Source organism: Falco cherrug, chromosome 8 (genome assembly GCF_023634085.1).
Source record: "Falco cherrug isolate bFalChe1 chromosome 8, bFalChe1.pri, whole genome shotgun sequence".
Taxonomy (NCBI): Eukaryota; Metazoa; Chordata; class Aves; order Falconiformes; family Falconidae; genus Falco; species Falco cherrug.
This window is the reverse complement of record NC_073704.1, coordinates 47,950,456-47,968,283: the sequence shown is the minus strand read 5'-3', so window position 1 is coordinate 47,968,283 and position 17,828 is coordinate 47,950,456. Positions and strand designations below refer to the sequence as shown.

General features: G+C 35.0%; 1 protein-coding gene across 3 annotated transcripts in view; it reads left to right on the top strand.

Moving 5' to 3' along the window:
* DOCK2 (dedicator of cytokinesis 2) overlaps positions 1-17,828 on the top strand; it is a 197,750-nt gene that overhangs the window by 143,019 nt on the left and 36,903 nt on the right. For all 3 annotated transcript variants that reach the window (XM_005442667.4, XM_055717969.1, XM_055717970.1), the window contains exons 31-34: positions 6,087-6,187; positions 6,283-6,341; positions 9,273-9,421; positions 17,581-17,666. In XM_005442667.4, coding sequence (XP_005442724.2) covers positions 6,087-6,187; positions 6,283-6,341; positions 9,273-9,421; positions 17,581-17,666 — 395 coding nt within the window. The remainder of the gene's footprint in view (positions 1-6,086; positions 6,188-6,282; positions 6,342-9,272; positions 9,422-17,580; positions 17,667-17,828) is intronic.

The following is a 17,828-nucleotide window of genomic DNA, read 5'->3' as shown; positions in this document are numbered from 1 at the left end:
ATGCACAGCACAGCAGTGATGTGTTAAATTTTCTGCCTTAGTATGTAGTAAGTTTGGTTCACTGAGTCCGTTTATGCAGAGAACACTTCTTTAAATTCCAGATTGTCATTGCCATATTTCAAATACAATATTGTCATTGCCAATTTCAAATATGGGGATCAGACAACCCATCCAGATAACTGCTTTGCAGCTGCGCTTTTGCAGCATGGTAGAACAGACACACCGTAACGTGTAAATTCTGGATTTAGGATGTATGAGTTGAGATGGGTTCTTCTGCAGACTTAAAAAACAACAACAACAACAAAACCCCATTAAAAGCTGCAAAATATATTTTGGAAAAAAATATTCCCCGAAAGTCACCTTGGTTTCTTGGGATTAATTATAACAAAAACTGTGTGGTTCATACAATATATACATTCATGTTATCCTCAATAAATGCCTGAGAAGTATATTTCATCTGTGGTAAATAGGACAATTCTGGGACTTTTCAGTACACTTCTCTTTTACCTTTTGTGGTAATTGTACCATCTCATTCAATCAAAAAATGTTACTTTATTTTGACTGAAAACTTCTGTGTTGCAAGACAAAATGTTATATGCATACCTCAAAGATAGCCCTCAGGGTGATAAATAAAAGTGAATAATGAAGGAATAACGTGACTTTCCATAAGCAGTCTAAATACCTTTAACCCCACCCCCCCAAAAATAAATATTGTTTTTTGTACACCCATTTCTATTTTATGCTGAAGAATGTCCAGCTATTTGATTTGCCATTTGATTCACAAGAATTTTTAAGGAAGCAAGTATTGGACAGTAGTGCATTTTTTAAGCCAAATATTATTTGCACATGTGGATATAGAGATCTAGGTATGAAATAAAAATTACGTTCAACTGTGAATTAATATTTTTTGGTTGTTATATAGAAATGCAATAATTAATTGACATTTTATTTACCAGACATGTCTTAACTGTCAATGGTTTCCTCACTTCTATGAATGCAGAGCTAGGAGAGAAGGTTTTGGGCTTTGGGTTTGTTGGTTCTTGGTTTTTATTGTTATTTATTGGTGGGTTTTTTTCACCAGCAGAAATCCTGTTTAAACTTGCAAGTCATCATTTTTTTCCTCTATTTTGTTTGAATGCACCATAAGCCAGTCTTCCATCAGCAGAAGAATGAAGATAACGGTGTTTAATGGTTCACTTCAAAATTTCAGTTAAATTTTCCAATGTGCATGTTACCTTTATAGAATATATGCAGACCTCGTATGGCATATTTTGCTTCTGTTAGCAGCTGATGTCATTAGCTAGATGTTACTTTTCTCTGTTGTCACTGTCAGCTCATGGCTCCATGAGGTTCTGTTTTAGAAGTCTTGCTCTGTGTAGTAAGTATTTCCATTCAGTGACTGCATGCAACTGCAGTCAGTCTGATTTAAAAAAAAAAAAAAGCTTATTTTTTCATGTTTTTCCTATCTTTCTTGCATGCACTATGCACCATTAATAATTCAGCAGGAATTAGATGTATTTTAGCATCACAAATAGAATTGTGCAACTTATTTTTTATTTTTAAATCTTCGGTTAGAAATCCCAAGATGAAAAGCTTCACTGCTTTATAAATGTACAGGGGAAAATGTGCAATACATTGGGCAAAGATATATATATATATGATAATGATAGAGATTCTAGAAAACCCCAGGAGATCATTGATAAAAGTTCATATTTAGTGCCACCTGTATTAACTGTACTAGCAATATTAGAATTGTCATATTTTTATATGTTGTATATTGTATTGTGCATTTCAAAATTATCAAACTTCAGAATTTAAAGTTTGTCTTCGATCCTTCTACCAACATGTACCTGGGTCTTCCTAGAGTAACCTATGGTAAGTAATTGACTTTTTTGATGTTCATCTGCAAATTTCTTTGGACTTTGAACTCCTTGCTCAGAATGAAAAAAAAAACAGACGACATAAATTCTAGAAAATTTTGCATACATGAAACTAATTTTCACTGGACTTGGGAAGCGTCTTATTTTAGAGGTTTGGGATGTTTTCCAAGAAGGAATGGTAGGTGTCTGGAGTAGAAGTATTTGCAAGTATTGTTCTTAATCATTGCATCATTAAGCAAGAAGCATATGACAAAACCAAGGAGGGAATAGGATTATGGCATGAAAATACTTACAAGCTAAAAACATATAAACCAAACTTTTGTTGGTTTATATAATGTGCTGTGTTTCTTCAAAGCTTCTGTAAACTTCTTTTCATTAACCTGAAAATTGTTTACCTTTGTTCTGTCCTTTTGAAGTAAATAACCATGCAAAGATATTTTGGTAGCGGTCCCAAATGATTTTCATAATTTTTTACTTTGAGATGCTTAATACTCTGTCTTCCACCCCAAAGGAAACACTACACCTGTCATGAACCAGGCTTCATACCACAGGAATAAGCCCTAAATATTGTGCTTATAACTTCCAGAATTTATGAATGAGTTGTAACTCTGAAAATTGTATTTGTTAAGACTCCACTTAAACAGAATGCAATGCTTGCTTTACTTAATTTTTAATGTTTATCCGTTTGTGAGTTATTCCGAATTTTAGCCTTCACATTCCGCTTATGATTCTGTTTAGTAATTTGTATTTTTCTAGTGTGATATTCTAACAGAAAATCCAGAATAATTTCATGAATTTGGAATTTTAAGACTGCATGATGCAGCCATGTGTGCTATCTTAGTGACTGAATTTCAATATCTGTGGTTGATCCAGTTAATGAATTTAAACCACAAGTTGCTACTAATTTGTTTAAAATTATTTGTTCTCAAAAGGCTCACAAAAATACTTAAAAAATATGTTTCTTTTAAATTATTTAGTTTTAAGTGATGAAGAAATGCATTCCAATATGTGAAAGAGAACATTACTGAATTAAAAGTCACACATGGAGAACGTCATATATCCTAGAAGTCAATGGATCATTTTTTTTATAGATGTTATTCAAAGGTTCAAAAATGTTTTTTCTAGCTAACCTAGCTCAATAGCTGTGGTAGCTACATGTAGTCTGCAATTATGCATATATGCAGAAAGTTTGTAAGTGCCATTTTTTTGACAAAATCAGAGTAATGAACCCAGTATCTGAAATGTATTATGTCTGCTGGTTTCAAGGGGCTGAGCTTGCTTTCACCATAATATCAAAAGAAAAAAATTCAACAGAACTGTCATCTTGTCTGTTTTATGAAATGCTAGGGTACATTTAATATCTGCAGTAATTTGTCAGAAATTCAAAAGTCTTCCAAAGACTTCATGTTTTTCCTACATTATCAAAGAGAATTGAGCAAAGACGTCAGTAGAGAAAACACTAGCTGAAAGGTGGGCAATGGTGCAAAACAGGCATTGGCTTCAGAGGTGGTGTGTACGAGGGAGAAGGCAACAGTGTTTACTTCTGGTAGTTATTCTGGACAATCATCCAGATCTCCTCTTTGTGAGATGGCTTGAAATTTCTTACTACATTAATTCCACATTTTCTAATATGGTGGCTGTAACATTTTCTAGGCGGAAGCCACCATTTGTTTCTGGAGGGAAAAAAAGAAAAAAAATTAAGAAAAAAAAAGAAAAAAAAGAAGGAAAAATAAAGAAGAGAAAAAGGAAAAAAGGAAAAAAAATAAAAAGAAAGAAAAAGAAGAAAAAAAGAAAGGAGTTGAGAGATCCTCTTCTTGAAGTTACCGTAGCCTTACACAGAGGGGTGTTCACAGATCTCCTCACGATGCGTGCTGAGCACCACGCTCAGCCAGCTGAGTTGCTGTGTTTGGGAGGGTTACCACACGCCAGGCCAGCCTGTGCTGCTGCTGTCAGATGCTGCATCTCAGTAGGAGTTTGCGATGAATCACTGATAACTCATTACAGAGAGGAGTCACCGCAGCTCCAGCGCACTCTTCCAGTGCTCTGTGCCTAGCTGACTACTCAGCACTGGAGTTCATGTCAACAAGCAGCAAAGCCACTAAGTATCGCACAAATTGGAGCATCAGGGTTCTGGTCCTCTCCTGTTGCTGTGGTGCTTCGGCCCTGCCACATGCTAGGTAACTGGATGTTCAGATGCAAAGCTTCTGTAAATGTTATTGTGGGCTTAAGAGAAAACAAACGAGGCCTCAGAAGTGTTTTTTGGTGGGGTTTTTTTGCATTTTTAATATCTTTTTGTATCAGCTTCTGCCATTTTTCACTATTGAGAGACTACTTTGCCTCACAGGGTTTTAAAGTTAGTTTTGGTACTTAAAAGCTTGTGAGTCTTTAATTTGGATCTGCTATTGAAATGCAAAGTATCGTATTTTTTTCAGCCGTCATAGGGTAGTCTGAGGATGAAAGGCAACTTACTTTATAAATAAGGATATTGAGTCCTTAGAGTGTGACTCTGACAAAGGTGGCATTGAACTTGGAGCTATTAAATGAATAAATAGATAGTTAACTGATGTAATAAGGCTTCATTTTTCTCCCCATAAGCTAGAATGATTTGAGAAATTATCCATTTTGCTGGTGTAATTGACATATGCAAAGTATCTTCCCTTCACACCAATATATACAGCTTCTCAAGGGACTGAAAGCTCTAAATTGGTAAAATTAATCTTTTAAAATCATTGATAAGACCTTTCAGGGCATAAATATCATTTATCCTGGGGAAAAGGCTCGGAATTAGTATTTACTACTAGTATACTGTCAAAAATTAGATATGAACATAATTTAAATGTTTGCATTAAGGGGGAAAAAGGTGCTGCCCTACTAGTGCTCATATGAAAATGTAGGTTTTAATAAGGCTGTGATTCGTTTGGGTGAACTCAGAGCATCTTTGAATGGTGTAATATGTAACATTAATAACTGTCTCCAATGAAATGCTACTGGAATCTGTGTGTCTGCACCAGGGTTAACTATGCTCCCTGGACTGTAAATACTTGGAGACAGAAACAGCCCTCCTAAGGGCTTTTAAATAAGCAAGCCTGCTAAGGAGAGCTTTAGCTGGGCCTTGAAGGGTGGGATAAATTAAATTCATATAGAGGATGTTTGAGAACTTTATGTTGTCTGGGAAATATCTGGGGTTTTGTGTGTGTCTCTGTGTGTTACTCTCTATTTTCCTGGTTATTTGTGCACAAGAGGGGCTTCCAGGTTATAAAGGCCAGAGGTCGGTTAAGTTTTTGATGAAACACTATTTCCAGGCTGTTTGGTGTGGGTTCCCAATCTAGGGCTGTATTTCAACATAAAAATTAAGAGCTCTGTAATGATGCTATATGGTTTCTTTCCATCCTGAATACATTTACCATTGCCTTTCTACTGTCCCATTGTTACCCCATGCATATTTTTAGATGCAGCTATATTTTTGAAAGAAATGTCTAAAGCTATTGCTGACTGCTTAGAAGCTTCTGAGAATAGTGTTTACTTCCTTGAATTTGTGTTTTGTAGTGGTTTCTTTTTTCCCTTTCCATCTCTAGCATGTGAGAGAAGTACTTCATTTTGGTTGTCTGGAGAACAAGTAATTTGCTTTCAGAAAGAGCGAGCTGTGCACTGGAAATACATGGGTTTTTCTTCTAGTTCAAGTACATGACTCAGTACTATTAGTAGTTATTTAGGGATGTATTTTGCCCTTGTTTCATGTAGACAGCTCTTAACAACATATATTGGAATTTCACACAAATCGTGATTGAATTAGAATCCAAAGAAGTGACAGTAGATACCTTTTGAAGTAGTTCTCAAATACAGTGTAATTACACTGGGTGCCTTTAGCTCCAGGTTGTTAAGATTCACTGGCATGTAATGTATTTCACTAGTCCTGCTATGGTTCATGGTTTAATGTTGTTAGCTATGAATTTCATATGAATCTTTTTTTTAGCAATATTTATTCAGTTGCTGTGCTATTAAGAGCAAGTGTGTAGTGGTGGTTATTAAAATTCATCTGTCTTTTCTGCTAATTGCATAATACTAATGATGTACATCTTTGCATAATACAAAAATCTTATACTGCTTGCATCATTTGGTTTTGTAAATTATTCAGCATTATGCGTAGCTTAATATTATTCCTGCTTTTCTCAAAAGTATTATAATTTCCTTATATTCGATTTACAGCTTTGGAACAACTATTTTCATTTGGCTGTGGCTTTTATTACCCAAGATTCACTACAGCTAGAAAACTTTTCCCATGCAAAATACAACAAAATCCAGAACAAGTAAGCAAAAATGTGTACTTCAGCTTATGTCTCTTATTGTGTAGTAAAATGGTGATAAAGATAATGATAACAATACCTTCTATATTTTTTCCTAGATATGGAGATATGAGACGTTTAATTGGCTTTGCTATCCGTGACATGTGGTACAAACTTGGTGAGTAGGCAAAGGAGCTTAATTGCAACTGAATCCACTGCTTGTTTCATTGAAAAAAAAATTCAGAAATTTATACTGGAATGGAATGTCCAGTGGGATGGTGTCAGTGTTAACACTGAAGGACAGCTCTTCAGCTTCGAGCATGGAACAAGCATATAGCTTATTCTGTATAGAAATCAACGTACAGAATTAATGTGCATGGTGCGCTGTATGCTTTCTTCTTCCACGTAATTTGCTGGTTTATTCATAAATACAATGTAGTGCAGCGAACCTCCCCATCTCCCTAATATACCACATCTATTGCTAAGAAACTGTCTCCAAACAGGGACATTTCCATCCCTCATGGGGTGTCAATGCCTGCTGCAGAGGCAAGAGGAATTCCCTGACTCTCCCCTTAGTGTGTTTACATTTTACTAATTACCTTTCCTCTCACCCTGCCTCGGTCAAGTAAGTTTTGCAGTGTGTGAACCTCTGACTCAGCAATGTTGCGAGGTAAACTAAGCTATGGAGAGGCATAATATTACCCTATATTATTAAACAAAGAAGCCAGCTATGATTTTCAAAACGCACTGAAAGGGATGGTTTCTTATTATCCAAACTTATTTAGACTATTTGTTTTACCCTGGAATTTTTTTTTCAGTTCTTATATTAGGATGTGTGAAATTTCTTTATGATCTCTATTAAACTTGCTAGTTTTTAGGTGTGCCAGTGTATCAGTGCTTGCCTGGAGATTTCAGATGTTTCCATCACGTTGTACATACTCCTTCTTGTCATATATACCCCTTTCAATCTTTCTTTTCTTAGATTTTTTCTTTTACTATTTTTTTGTAGAAAAAAAATTATGCATCAGTATACTCTGGTGTATCAAAAAGATGCAGTCAGGATTTTAAAGGTTTTGATACTTTTGCTGATGAAATGGTGAGCTCTCAAACATGTTTTCAGCATGGTCATTCACTTTCTAATTTAACACCATTGTTGTCCTTTTTAATACTGCTAGGTGTAAATCTGGAATTAAAATTTTTCAATTTAACTTTTGATCCTAGAACCATTAACATCTGTTTCTTAAAATAAAAGTTCAAGTTTTCATTTTACTACAAAGTACAAGAGATCTGTGTATTTGAGCTTTCCTGTTTGCATCCTACTCAGGCTGAATCTGAGAGTCCATGTCAAAGACAGTAAACACAATGGCTTTTTAAAACTGTAAGGACCTTTAACAGTTTTGTCTAGCATAATGTTGAAGACCAAAATATTGTTTTCTGATATCCACATGCATTATTACTTTATTTAAATAATATTCTTACATACCAAATGGAAAAAGTGAGACAGAGAGAATTTTTTCAAACTAATGTGCAATAATTCTTAATAAATAATGCCCCTTCCATTTATTTTCTATAATTTTCAGACTCCCTCTGTAGCTTTAATAAAAAGGAATCTGCCTGCTGAAAAGCAGTAGGACATCTGAAGTATAAACCACTTTTGATGGATAAACATACAAGATTGAAACAGGCAAATGCATGTCAAAGAATCTCATACCGTGACCTCTGTAGTGCCTTTCAAATTCTAAATAAAATTGCCATGTTCTCTAGGGCAGAGTATCTTCCTTTGTCCTTTTCAGTCATTGTAAGGTTTGAGGAAATGTTACTCATGATTTCTGACATGGAAATAACAGTTGCTGATGGCAGTATAATCTTCAAAAAGCTTTATAATTTTTTTAATTTAAAAAATATTTTTATTTATGTATTTAAAGTTGTGTGTTAAGGTCTTTTGGTTATAACTGTAATGTTAGTCTCTCAGTCGAGCAGTAAGTGTTGCTATCATTTAGCTGTAAGTTTCTTCTTTCTACTCATACTAGAGGATTGCTTGGGAAAGTCAAGATTTATAGAGGTGAATGGATAGCTACATAACACATGAATTTCTATGGTTTTCAAAAATTACAGACCTCTAAGGCCTAATACATATAAGTATTGGAAGTTACTCAGTTGTAAGATTCTTTTCAATCTTATTGACATTACTGATTTAACTAGGATTAATAAAGATTTTAAACAACATGAGTGGAAGAAAAAATAATGTTGCATAAAACTGTTGAAGTCAGTTCAGTTATGCTTAGAGTTAGTATGGCACCCATATAAAAGGAAAATCAAAATCCTTTTTAATTACAGAACAAGTGTGGTCATACCTACTTATGAGAATATTTTTTTATCTCCTTAAAAGCTTTGGGCAGTATTGACGTTCTTACACAGGTCATTGGATTTTGCTGGTGGTCTGCTCCACATAGCAAATGTTTTTCTTCCCCAAGAAACAAGCAACATTTGAAGAACATCTTGGATCTGGTTGTTTATGCAGATTTGGATTTTCGCTGGCAGCTGATGGAACAGTTGTGCTACAAGATAATTTTGTGTGGGTTTAGGAGTTGAGTTGTAATAGCTAGTGTTTCTATTATTGCTTCCAATGTTTGATGCTTTGGTTGGTTTGTTGTATTGGTTGCATTATTTTATGTTATTCAGATCTGAAAGCAAGTTACATTTTTCTCCTTCATAAGCTAGAAAGGCTACACCATGTGACATTGTTGTGTGGTGCTGTCCTACTGATAGAATTGGGGACATTCTTAGGTTTTTACTGCCTTCTACTCTCAGTATTTAAAAGACGTCAAAAGCTGAGAAACTGAAATGTTCACTGAAAATGTCAACTCAGCTGGCATATATGCTTATTTCTGGCACTGAATTCTGGCATCCTAGAATGAGACTGTATCCATTAACATGCTTTCCGTTTTTGAGAAAGAATAGAGATGAGTGACTAAGTCGTAAGACTTCATCAGCACAGATACTTTAAAACACCGCTTTAAATTATTGCAAGTCCTAAATGTTTTCCTATTAAAAATATTGGGGGTTTTTTTCTCTCCTCTCAAATACCTGATTTGTGTTTCTGTTTAAGGCCAGAATAAAATTTGCTTTATTCCGGGGATGGTTGGCCCCATCTTGGAAATGACTCTTATTCCAGAAGTTGAACTACGAAAAGCCACAATCCCAATTTTCTTTGACATGATGCTGTGTGAATATCAAAGGACAGGAGAATTCAAAAAGGTAATTAAAAATAATCTGAAAATTCATTAAAAATGTCATGTGTTCAGTTTATTTCTGGTAAATGTGTGGTGTGGGCTTTTTTTCCTAAAGAAAGTAAAATCCAAAATATTAAGAACAAAGGAATAGTTCTTTTGCAAGCGAATGTAGGCTCTCCTTAGTGATTTACTTGGACTTAAGTAAAACTTTCATCAAGACAAGAATAAAGTGCTGGAGCAGGGGCTCTGAGAGTTTGCAGGATCTTTATCAAAACTTTCAAAATTTTACTGGAAAAGATTCTGAGCAGCAGGACATGACATTATTCAGCCCTCGGTTAAATAGGAGTTAGAATTCAGTGACCTCTAGGGGTCCTTTCTAATCTAAATTTTTCATTATATCCCTTCCTTGTGACATAGATACTGATAAGCCACAACTTCCAATTTTTAATACATATCTGACAGATGTAGCAATGAAAATTTTATTGTGTATTACCAGATTTCTTAGGAAACTCTAACTTTTGTCAATATTTATTGTGGGAAAAAACACCACTGTGAAGAACTGATATTCCTAAAACATTTTCCACAGTCATTTTGAAAAGGGTTTTAAAATTACAAGTATTAAATATTTTTTGTTGATGGTGGGGGGATGGTGGGACAGGACATTTGGGAATGTGATCTGGCTTGCTGTGGCCACCTGGGCACTGAGTATCTGCCAGCTTCTTTCCTAGCTGACTTTTCCATTCTCTGCAAGCTCTTTGGGCATGGGCTCACCTTATTCTATGTTTGCATGCTGCCTTTCAGAGGAAATTTTAAATTGGAGATTCAGGCTTTGTAGTTACACAAACAATTAATTCAGAACAATCTGTGTCACGGTAACTGGCAAACAAAAAGTCATAATTTTAGACTTTCATAGGAAAGTAAATATAAATATCTTGCTCATGTACCAAGCAATGTTTAATACTTGAAATCATGTGGGGCATTTCTGTGTCGACAAAGTGTGGAACAAATGAGCAGATGGAATTTCCATTTTGGTCTGTGTTCCCCAGTGCAAAGCTTTTGGTTCAAGGCCAAGATTAAAAATCACTTTGCTTCTGTGCATCTGTTCTATGTCCTAATAGTCCTATATTTGCTGCCTTAAAAATGTTTTTTTGCTCTTGGCTTATACTTCATCTCTTGGGAGAGATGCACCGATCTGTACAGACCAAAAATCCTGAAAACTCATCAGTCATACTGGCCGACTAATAACAACAGCTTAGGAGCCTGGATGGGGCCAGACACTTAGGTCACCCTTAAATGACTTATTATGCTAATATAGATAAGTTTCAGGTGATATTTTTTCAGTGCTGGGAAGCAAAGATGTTCATTATTGCAGCTTAAACATGAGCAAAAAAAATATTTTTTATCAGATGGCACCAAAACTATTTCATAACTGAACAGCTGAGCCTCATTGGATTCTAATGTTTAACTTCAGCAACTGCAATCATTTACTAGTCAAGACTTGTAGGGTTTGTTCTCCCCTTTCCTATGGATGAAGTAATTAACATGTGTTTCTTAAACTTGCACCTGTAAGTTTGGCAATTTTGTTTTTAAAAATAGATATTTTAAAGGAAAGGCACATTAAGTTTTGTGACTTAAAATTATTACCATCTTAATTAGAAAGGGTAAAGAATTAATATGAAGAGAAAATTATTTGATACACAAACATGTAAACTCCAGCTTTTTGCAAGTGGACAATTTTCATATACAGGTTGGCATTTAGTGTTATAAAGGGTATTAAATCTTTAGTATAAAATTTTGAGAATGATAACGTTATTTCAAGACTGCCCTAGGCACTCAGGAGCCTAGAGTGACATTCAATTAAACCATAATTTTGCTGAACTTTAAAAATAAATGATTTATTTCTAATCTAATCTTCTCTAATGAGAGAAGGGGGGAAAGCACAGAGACATCTTTATTAGTTGAGTCTCTACTGGCACTGGATCTAGAGCTTGTCTGGTACCTCCCACATGATTTAATAAACTTTACCTAAAAAGCTGATTTTGTTAACCTGATGTGGTACTGTGCTGAGGCTGCTGTGTGGCACTGCTCCATCCTGGGTGTGCACACACATTATCGTGGTGTCACCTCAAGAGGTTGTCTCCTGCTTTATGCATACAATGTGTGCAATAAGGATATGAAGATATTTGAATTTATCCAGTAGGAATTGAATTTTATTTAGCTATTTCTAGGAGATCAACTAATCCCAGAGAAAACAAAATTCCACTGCTGCTTATCTCAAGAGCTATGGACTAGATATGTATACATTTAATGGAATGGAATTTATACAGAGGTGTGTGGCATACTAAGGCATTTTCTTTGCAATCCTTCCTTTTCATTTGCACATTTAACTTCCATTCACACAGAATTAATGTTATATAAGCTTGTAATTTTAAGTTTAATTGAAGATGTAGGGAGGAAATAATTAATATCTAGTAATTTTAGTTGTCAAGGCTCCGTCTGTCATTAGCTCAAAGAGCTAGGAATCTTGGAAAGGCAATTTATTGAAATTAGGTTCAGTGGCTCTGGATAGAAATTCCTGTAAATATATCCCATTCTCCTTCAGGTATAAAGGGGTGCTTATTGCCTATGTGTTGGACACATGATGTTAAAAGCATCCCATCCTCCAACTGTAGACAATCTATCTTTTCTTGAAAGGTAGGTAGGGTTGTGCATTTTATTAAGATTTCCCAAAGCAAGACACATCATCAAGCAGCCTAGTACTATTTCTTATAACTGATAATCTGAGCCCAAAAGCTAGAAGGACTTCAAAAAACCCCCCAAACAAGCAAACCTAAATAATAATAATAATAATAATAATAATAATAAATTAGCTCTGTGCAGAAGAAATGGAAACATCATTTAAACAAACATGGATTCAAGTTATGTTGTGATTTAACTTGGCTTAGGAAATATTATTTCATCTGTGTTTATATTTTTATTCAAATAAGTAATTGTGTTTGGTATTTTCAGTTTAGTATCTCTCATTGGTTCCACCAGTTGCTGAAGTTATCTGGGAAAGGTTTAATTTGCTTTCTTTTCTGGTTGTTGTCGGACTATGTCAGAAAATAGTGCTGACTGATGGTTTGTTCTTGGGTTTACCTAGTTATTGCTCGAGTTAGAAGCTAGATGTTTATTCTTAGTGAACCTATTGGAGTCTCATATCTTTCTGAGCTAACAACTGTAAAAGGTTACTAAATAAGTGAATACAGGTGTTCTTAGGAAGCTCCTCTGGCATGTGACTGATAATTGCTCTAAATATTTCTTTATTTCTTACATATTTCTTTTCATAACATATTTCTTACCCTTCATTCTTGAAATTTTATTATGCATAAGGATTTTAGAAGGATGTGAGGTCATCCCATTAGCAGAAACCAAGTTTGTATGGTTTGGTGTTCCAGACAGATCCATGTAGAAAAACCAGAGACGTTTTATGGTTTGGTATGGAAGAATGTTCAGAGATGTGGAGGTTTCTTGGATCTATTAGACAGATAAGCAAGTGGCTTAAAAGCCAAATTGGTGCCAATGACAATTAGACACACTCTGCTTAAGTTAGAGGAGAAATACTCTTTCCAGGGCTTAATTTTGGTACAGACACATCAAAACTTTTTGTTATATTTCTACCAGCTGCTTTATTTTGGTTTAAGCAACTGGCTTTTATGCAGCTTGTTGAGAAACTGCAGGAAAGATGCTTAGGAAGAGGTTTTGTTGTTCAGATCCAGCATCTGTGAAATTATTGCCTCGGAGAACTAATCAATTCCCTACCTGCTGAATAAGTACTAGGAAGGTTTCAAGAGGTGGGTGATTTTCTGCAGGTGCCTGACTTGCACCATATTCACAGATTTCTGTCCTACTGCAGTAAGTCCACGGATTTCAGCTCTAGAAAATGACCGGACTGAATGTTTTTGCTTAATATTGCCTTGTCCTGAAACTGCTGTGTACTGCTGTTTCCCATGTTACTAATACACATATATATGCTAACACACGTAGAAATTGATTCTGAGCCCTTTAAACTTCTTTTTCAGCCTGGACCAGCCAGAACGGTTTGTTTTTTTCTGTTTCCTCTATATTTCAGTGGTGACTCTTTATTTTCTATCATTGGTATAGTATGTACTGTTACACTGGCTAAGTTTGTAATTAGAATACAGATCTTTAATTTTGTAATTAGAATACTAATCTTTAATTTGTATTCTAATTACAAAAGCTATTATATAGAGCAGCAAAACCTGCAAGTAACAGGACACAGAATTGTTCTGGATCACAAAGTATTGGTACTCCTAACAAACCAAAATTCTTTATGGCCTTTAAAGAAAAAATAAGGTTCCCTGTTATTTGACACTCCTGGAAAAAAAGTATTTAGAAATAGTACTAATAAATAAATAGCCTTTTCCTTCTACTGAAATCAGAAAATGGGATTGTTGTTTCTACTGAACAATTTATAGTTTTCTCTGAGAACGTTATGAGAAGTAATCTCTCTGAAATAGAGACTGAGATCTGAACTCATTAAGTATTTTGAGGAGCAGTGTAGAGCCTATTCAATACACCATTTATTGCCAACTTCTGTTGAAATACTCGACTACGTGCCCCACAGTTCTGCTGGAGTTAGTCCTATACTGCTGTTAATGTTCCTCATATGTGTACTATACAGGTTTTCAAATTCATATTCAGCAATGACCTTTTATATGTAGGCATCTTGCTGATAATTGCAACATATTTTCCTTAGTTTTCCCCTTCATCCAGGCAGCAGAATATTTTAACTATTCTGTCTATTTAAAGCAGTGCTATTCACATTTTCATGAACATTACTTTCCTACTCAGCCGTCTTAAAATACACTATACCTGGTGCTGAGCTGGAGAAGTCGCCTCTCTACACCATTGTACAGAGTCTACGCAAATTGTATCCAAGTTCTTCTGTATCATATTGACCCCTTGTGAAGTGTTTCAATATTTCTATTTGAAGCATAGCTGCCTGGTGCTGCATTATAATCCTACAAACAATTTTGGTTTCACACATTTACAGCTGTGGTTTTGTTGTTTTCATTTGGTCTGAGACATAGGAAGTGGATGAAATTGCACCTTCTAGAGAAGAGAGGAATGTATCTGTGTTGCCTAATTTTCTGCACCTATTTTTTTCCTTTTGTGTGCGATAAGTGCAGAAGCTAGACCACTCAAGACACTGTTTCAAAGCTCCTTGAAAGAACTAATGGCCCACTTCAGCATTCTGCCTAAAGAGCAGTTTGCAGCATCTGGATGACCCAGTAGATCCAGGGCTGGATGCACGGCTTCCTGCTGTCTTTGAGTACTGGTTGAGTAATCCTGCTAGTTCTTGTGTCTCAGTACGGAATAGTAGTCATTGCTGTGAGATGAAACCTGGGAAATTCTACAGTGAATGGGTAGCAAACATATGAATATAATTTTTGCCCTATTTGAGTAATGTGTTCATATGATACTCAAAGATTTTAGTAGAAATCTTGGGGTGAGGAGGTTGAGGTCCTTTGTGACTGCATAAAGATGACATTGACAGCCACATTGGAAAAGTTTAAAAAAGCGTTGGTATTAAAAGCTTGTCATTCTGTAACTGTTCTTTTCAAGTCTATACCAAATTCTTTTCTCATATGATGATATCTGAACATGATGCAATTAGTTGGATGCAAACAAAGAATGACTTTGCATTAAGACTTTGAAATTCATGTATTGCATTTCCTTTCAGAAGACATACCCAAATGAAATGGAAGCTTAGTGAAAGTGTATGTCCAGGCTTTTGGCATTGCTAAAAGCCCAGACTATGAATCAAACCAATGAATCTTGAAATGCTTTGATAAGTTCTAACGTTTTCATATAAAAAAACAAAATGAGATGTCCAAGAATGAAATATCAAAGAAAATCATCAGGCAAGAGCCTTAGAAGCAATGAAAGTAAAGGCTAAGCACAGAACACAGTCAAACTGGTTTAGAGAACAAGACAATATTAAAAGTATTCCCACTGTAGTTAGAGCTAGAAACCAGCCAATAAATAATGGCTCTGCCTTGAAGGGGTTTTCCATTGGTGCTGTACTTATTTGTGCTGAGTTTCCAAACTGCAGGTGCAAAAAGATACCTGCTTCTTCACAACAAAATATTTGAAGCTTGGGAAAAAATATGCTAATGGACTGGCTGTTTTTTAGTGATTTTTTTTCTTTTAGCTTTTTAAAACCTGCAGCATCTTAATATTTATTTCTGCTAAACTTATTGAATTAAATTATTTTTTACCATGCAATATTTTAATTACATTAATTTTAGTTATTGTTCTGGTTTCCAAGATTGACAATAGATATATCAGATAGATTATTTTAAAACACTATATTTTTTGAACACTTCTTTTTGTTGTTGTTTCGGAAGGGCAACAATGAGTACACCCAGTAATTTGGTTCAAAATGCCTGGGTCTACACTGGACAATATTAACGGGGATATATTTTCCTTTTTCCTTGGAACCATCTCCCAAAAATTTCCAACTGACTTTAGTTACTAGGATCTTTTTCCCCTAATTTTCCATTGATATTTTCATTTTATATTGGGAAAAACAAACACACACACACAATCTTTTGTATTTCTGTTATGTTTATGATACATAAATAACAACTATTTGAGAATATATTTCAAACATGGAAATGATAATGCTTGAAGCTTCTTGGGAAGTGTGTGTGTGGGATCAACCCCAAAGAACCTATATATGTGTATTACAGTTTCTACAGTTTTAATTTCCTAGATCTGAATGCAGTCTGCATAATATATGGTAAAGACAAGGTAAACTAATTACAAACTCTAAACTGAACGTGTTGGAATGGATTAACCCTTTCAAGATCATAAAGCAGTTTCCCATACATAATGCATTGCAAAGGCTTTGGAATGACAAATTCCAGTTGTACGTTTATATTGAAGTAATACCGTAACATTTATATAATTAAGGTATGGTCCTGCAAAGTGTGCTTGGTTAAAATATAATCCAGGATGTACTTCAATTTCTTTAAGAGCTAATGGTATATTACTATGGTATATTAATGGTATATTACTGAGAAATTCTCCAGAGATGATGTGGGAGTTTATTACACTTTAAAGATGTCAAACTATTGCCACTGAAAATTTGTATGTGTATTTGTAATGACAATTTTTCAGGTTATTGTCATTTTCCCAGATAACTTTTTCCTTACCTGTGTGACAAACTTTGAAAATTGGCTTTATCTTCTTCTGAATATTGTAAATATTGTTCCCTTGCCCAATTATGTAAAACTACCTGAAGCGTACATGAGAGAGTGATACAGGGTGTAACAAAAGCAGCAAGTAAATAATATAGATAACATCTTCAGATACCCAGATTCAAGAAATTCATTACAGGAATGACCTAGCCCAGTTGTCAAGGGTGACGCTGCGAACTGGGATGTAGTGTTTCTCTGCAAGCCAAGTTTGGGATACAAGGAGACCTAGAAGCCTTGGAGTTTTAAGACATGGCTGATCAATAATAGCTAACAAGGTGTGATCAGTGGAGAAATATTAACAGTATTTAATTTTTTCTCTCTTTGTATATACACAGGCTGTATAGGTTCTTTTTCAGTTCCGGCAGGGAAAAAGGTACTTTTTGACCTTACAAGTAGAGAAATAAGGCTGCTGATGGCTCCAAATGAACTGGTGTCATAACTGTAAAGTAAAATTGAAGAAATAGTGCAGTAGAGGGGAAAGAATTGTGCTTAACTACAAAAATAGCTTGTTGTCTTTGTTTATACGCCACTGTTTTCTAATTAGGGTCTAGATCAGCCTAACAAATAGCAATTAAGTGAGGTATTGCATACCGTAGGATTGATCCTATTTTATCTGGGTGAAGGTGGTTCTATTTACTCTGAAATCCTGCATTTCAAATTAGAGATGCTCTATGAAAACCCATGATATTTAATTGTTTTTATTAAATAAAATAACTCTAAGCCTAATTCCTCAGGATATTTTATCAGTTTGTACTAAGAAACAGCTGTCTACAGATAGTTGGATGTGCGTTATTCAAGTGTTTAACCCTGGGGAATATGTGATATAACTATACAGAGATATTATTTTGATGCTGTATTGAAATATGTTTGACATTTGGATACCTGCTCCATGTTTTGATTTTTCTTTCTTTATTAGTTTGAAAATGAAATAATTTTGAAGTTGGACCATGAGGTTGAAGGAGGACGAGGTGATGAACACTACATGCAGCTGTTTGAATCCATGTAAGTACTGTGTTGGAATAACAAAGGCCTTCAGGATGTGTTTTTATCTTACTGTTTCCACTTCTCATGTTGGTAATCTCACTTAAAAATCAAACAGAATCTCAGCAGCTTATTTTAATGAAGGGACTGGAAATAACCTACTGTTTCAGTGAACCTGGTCTG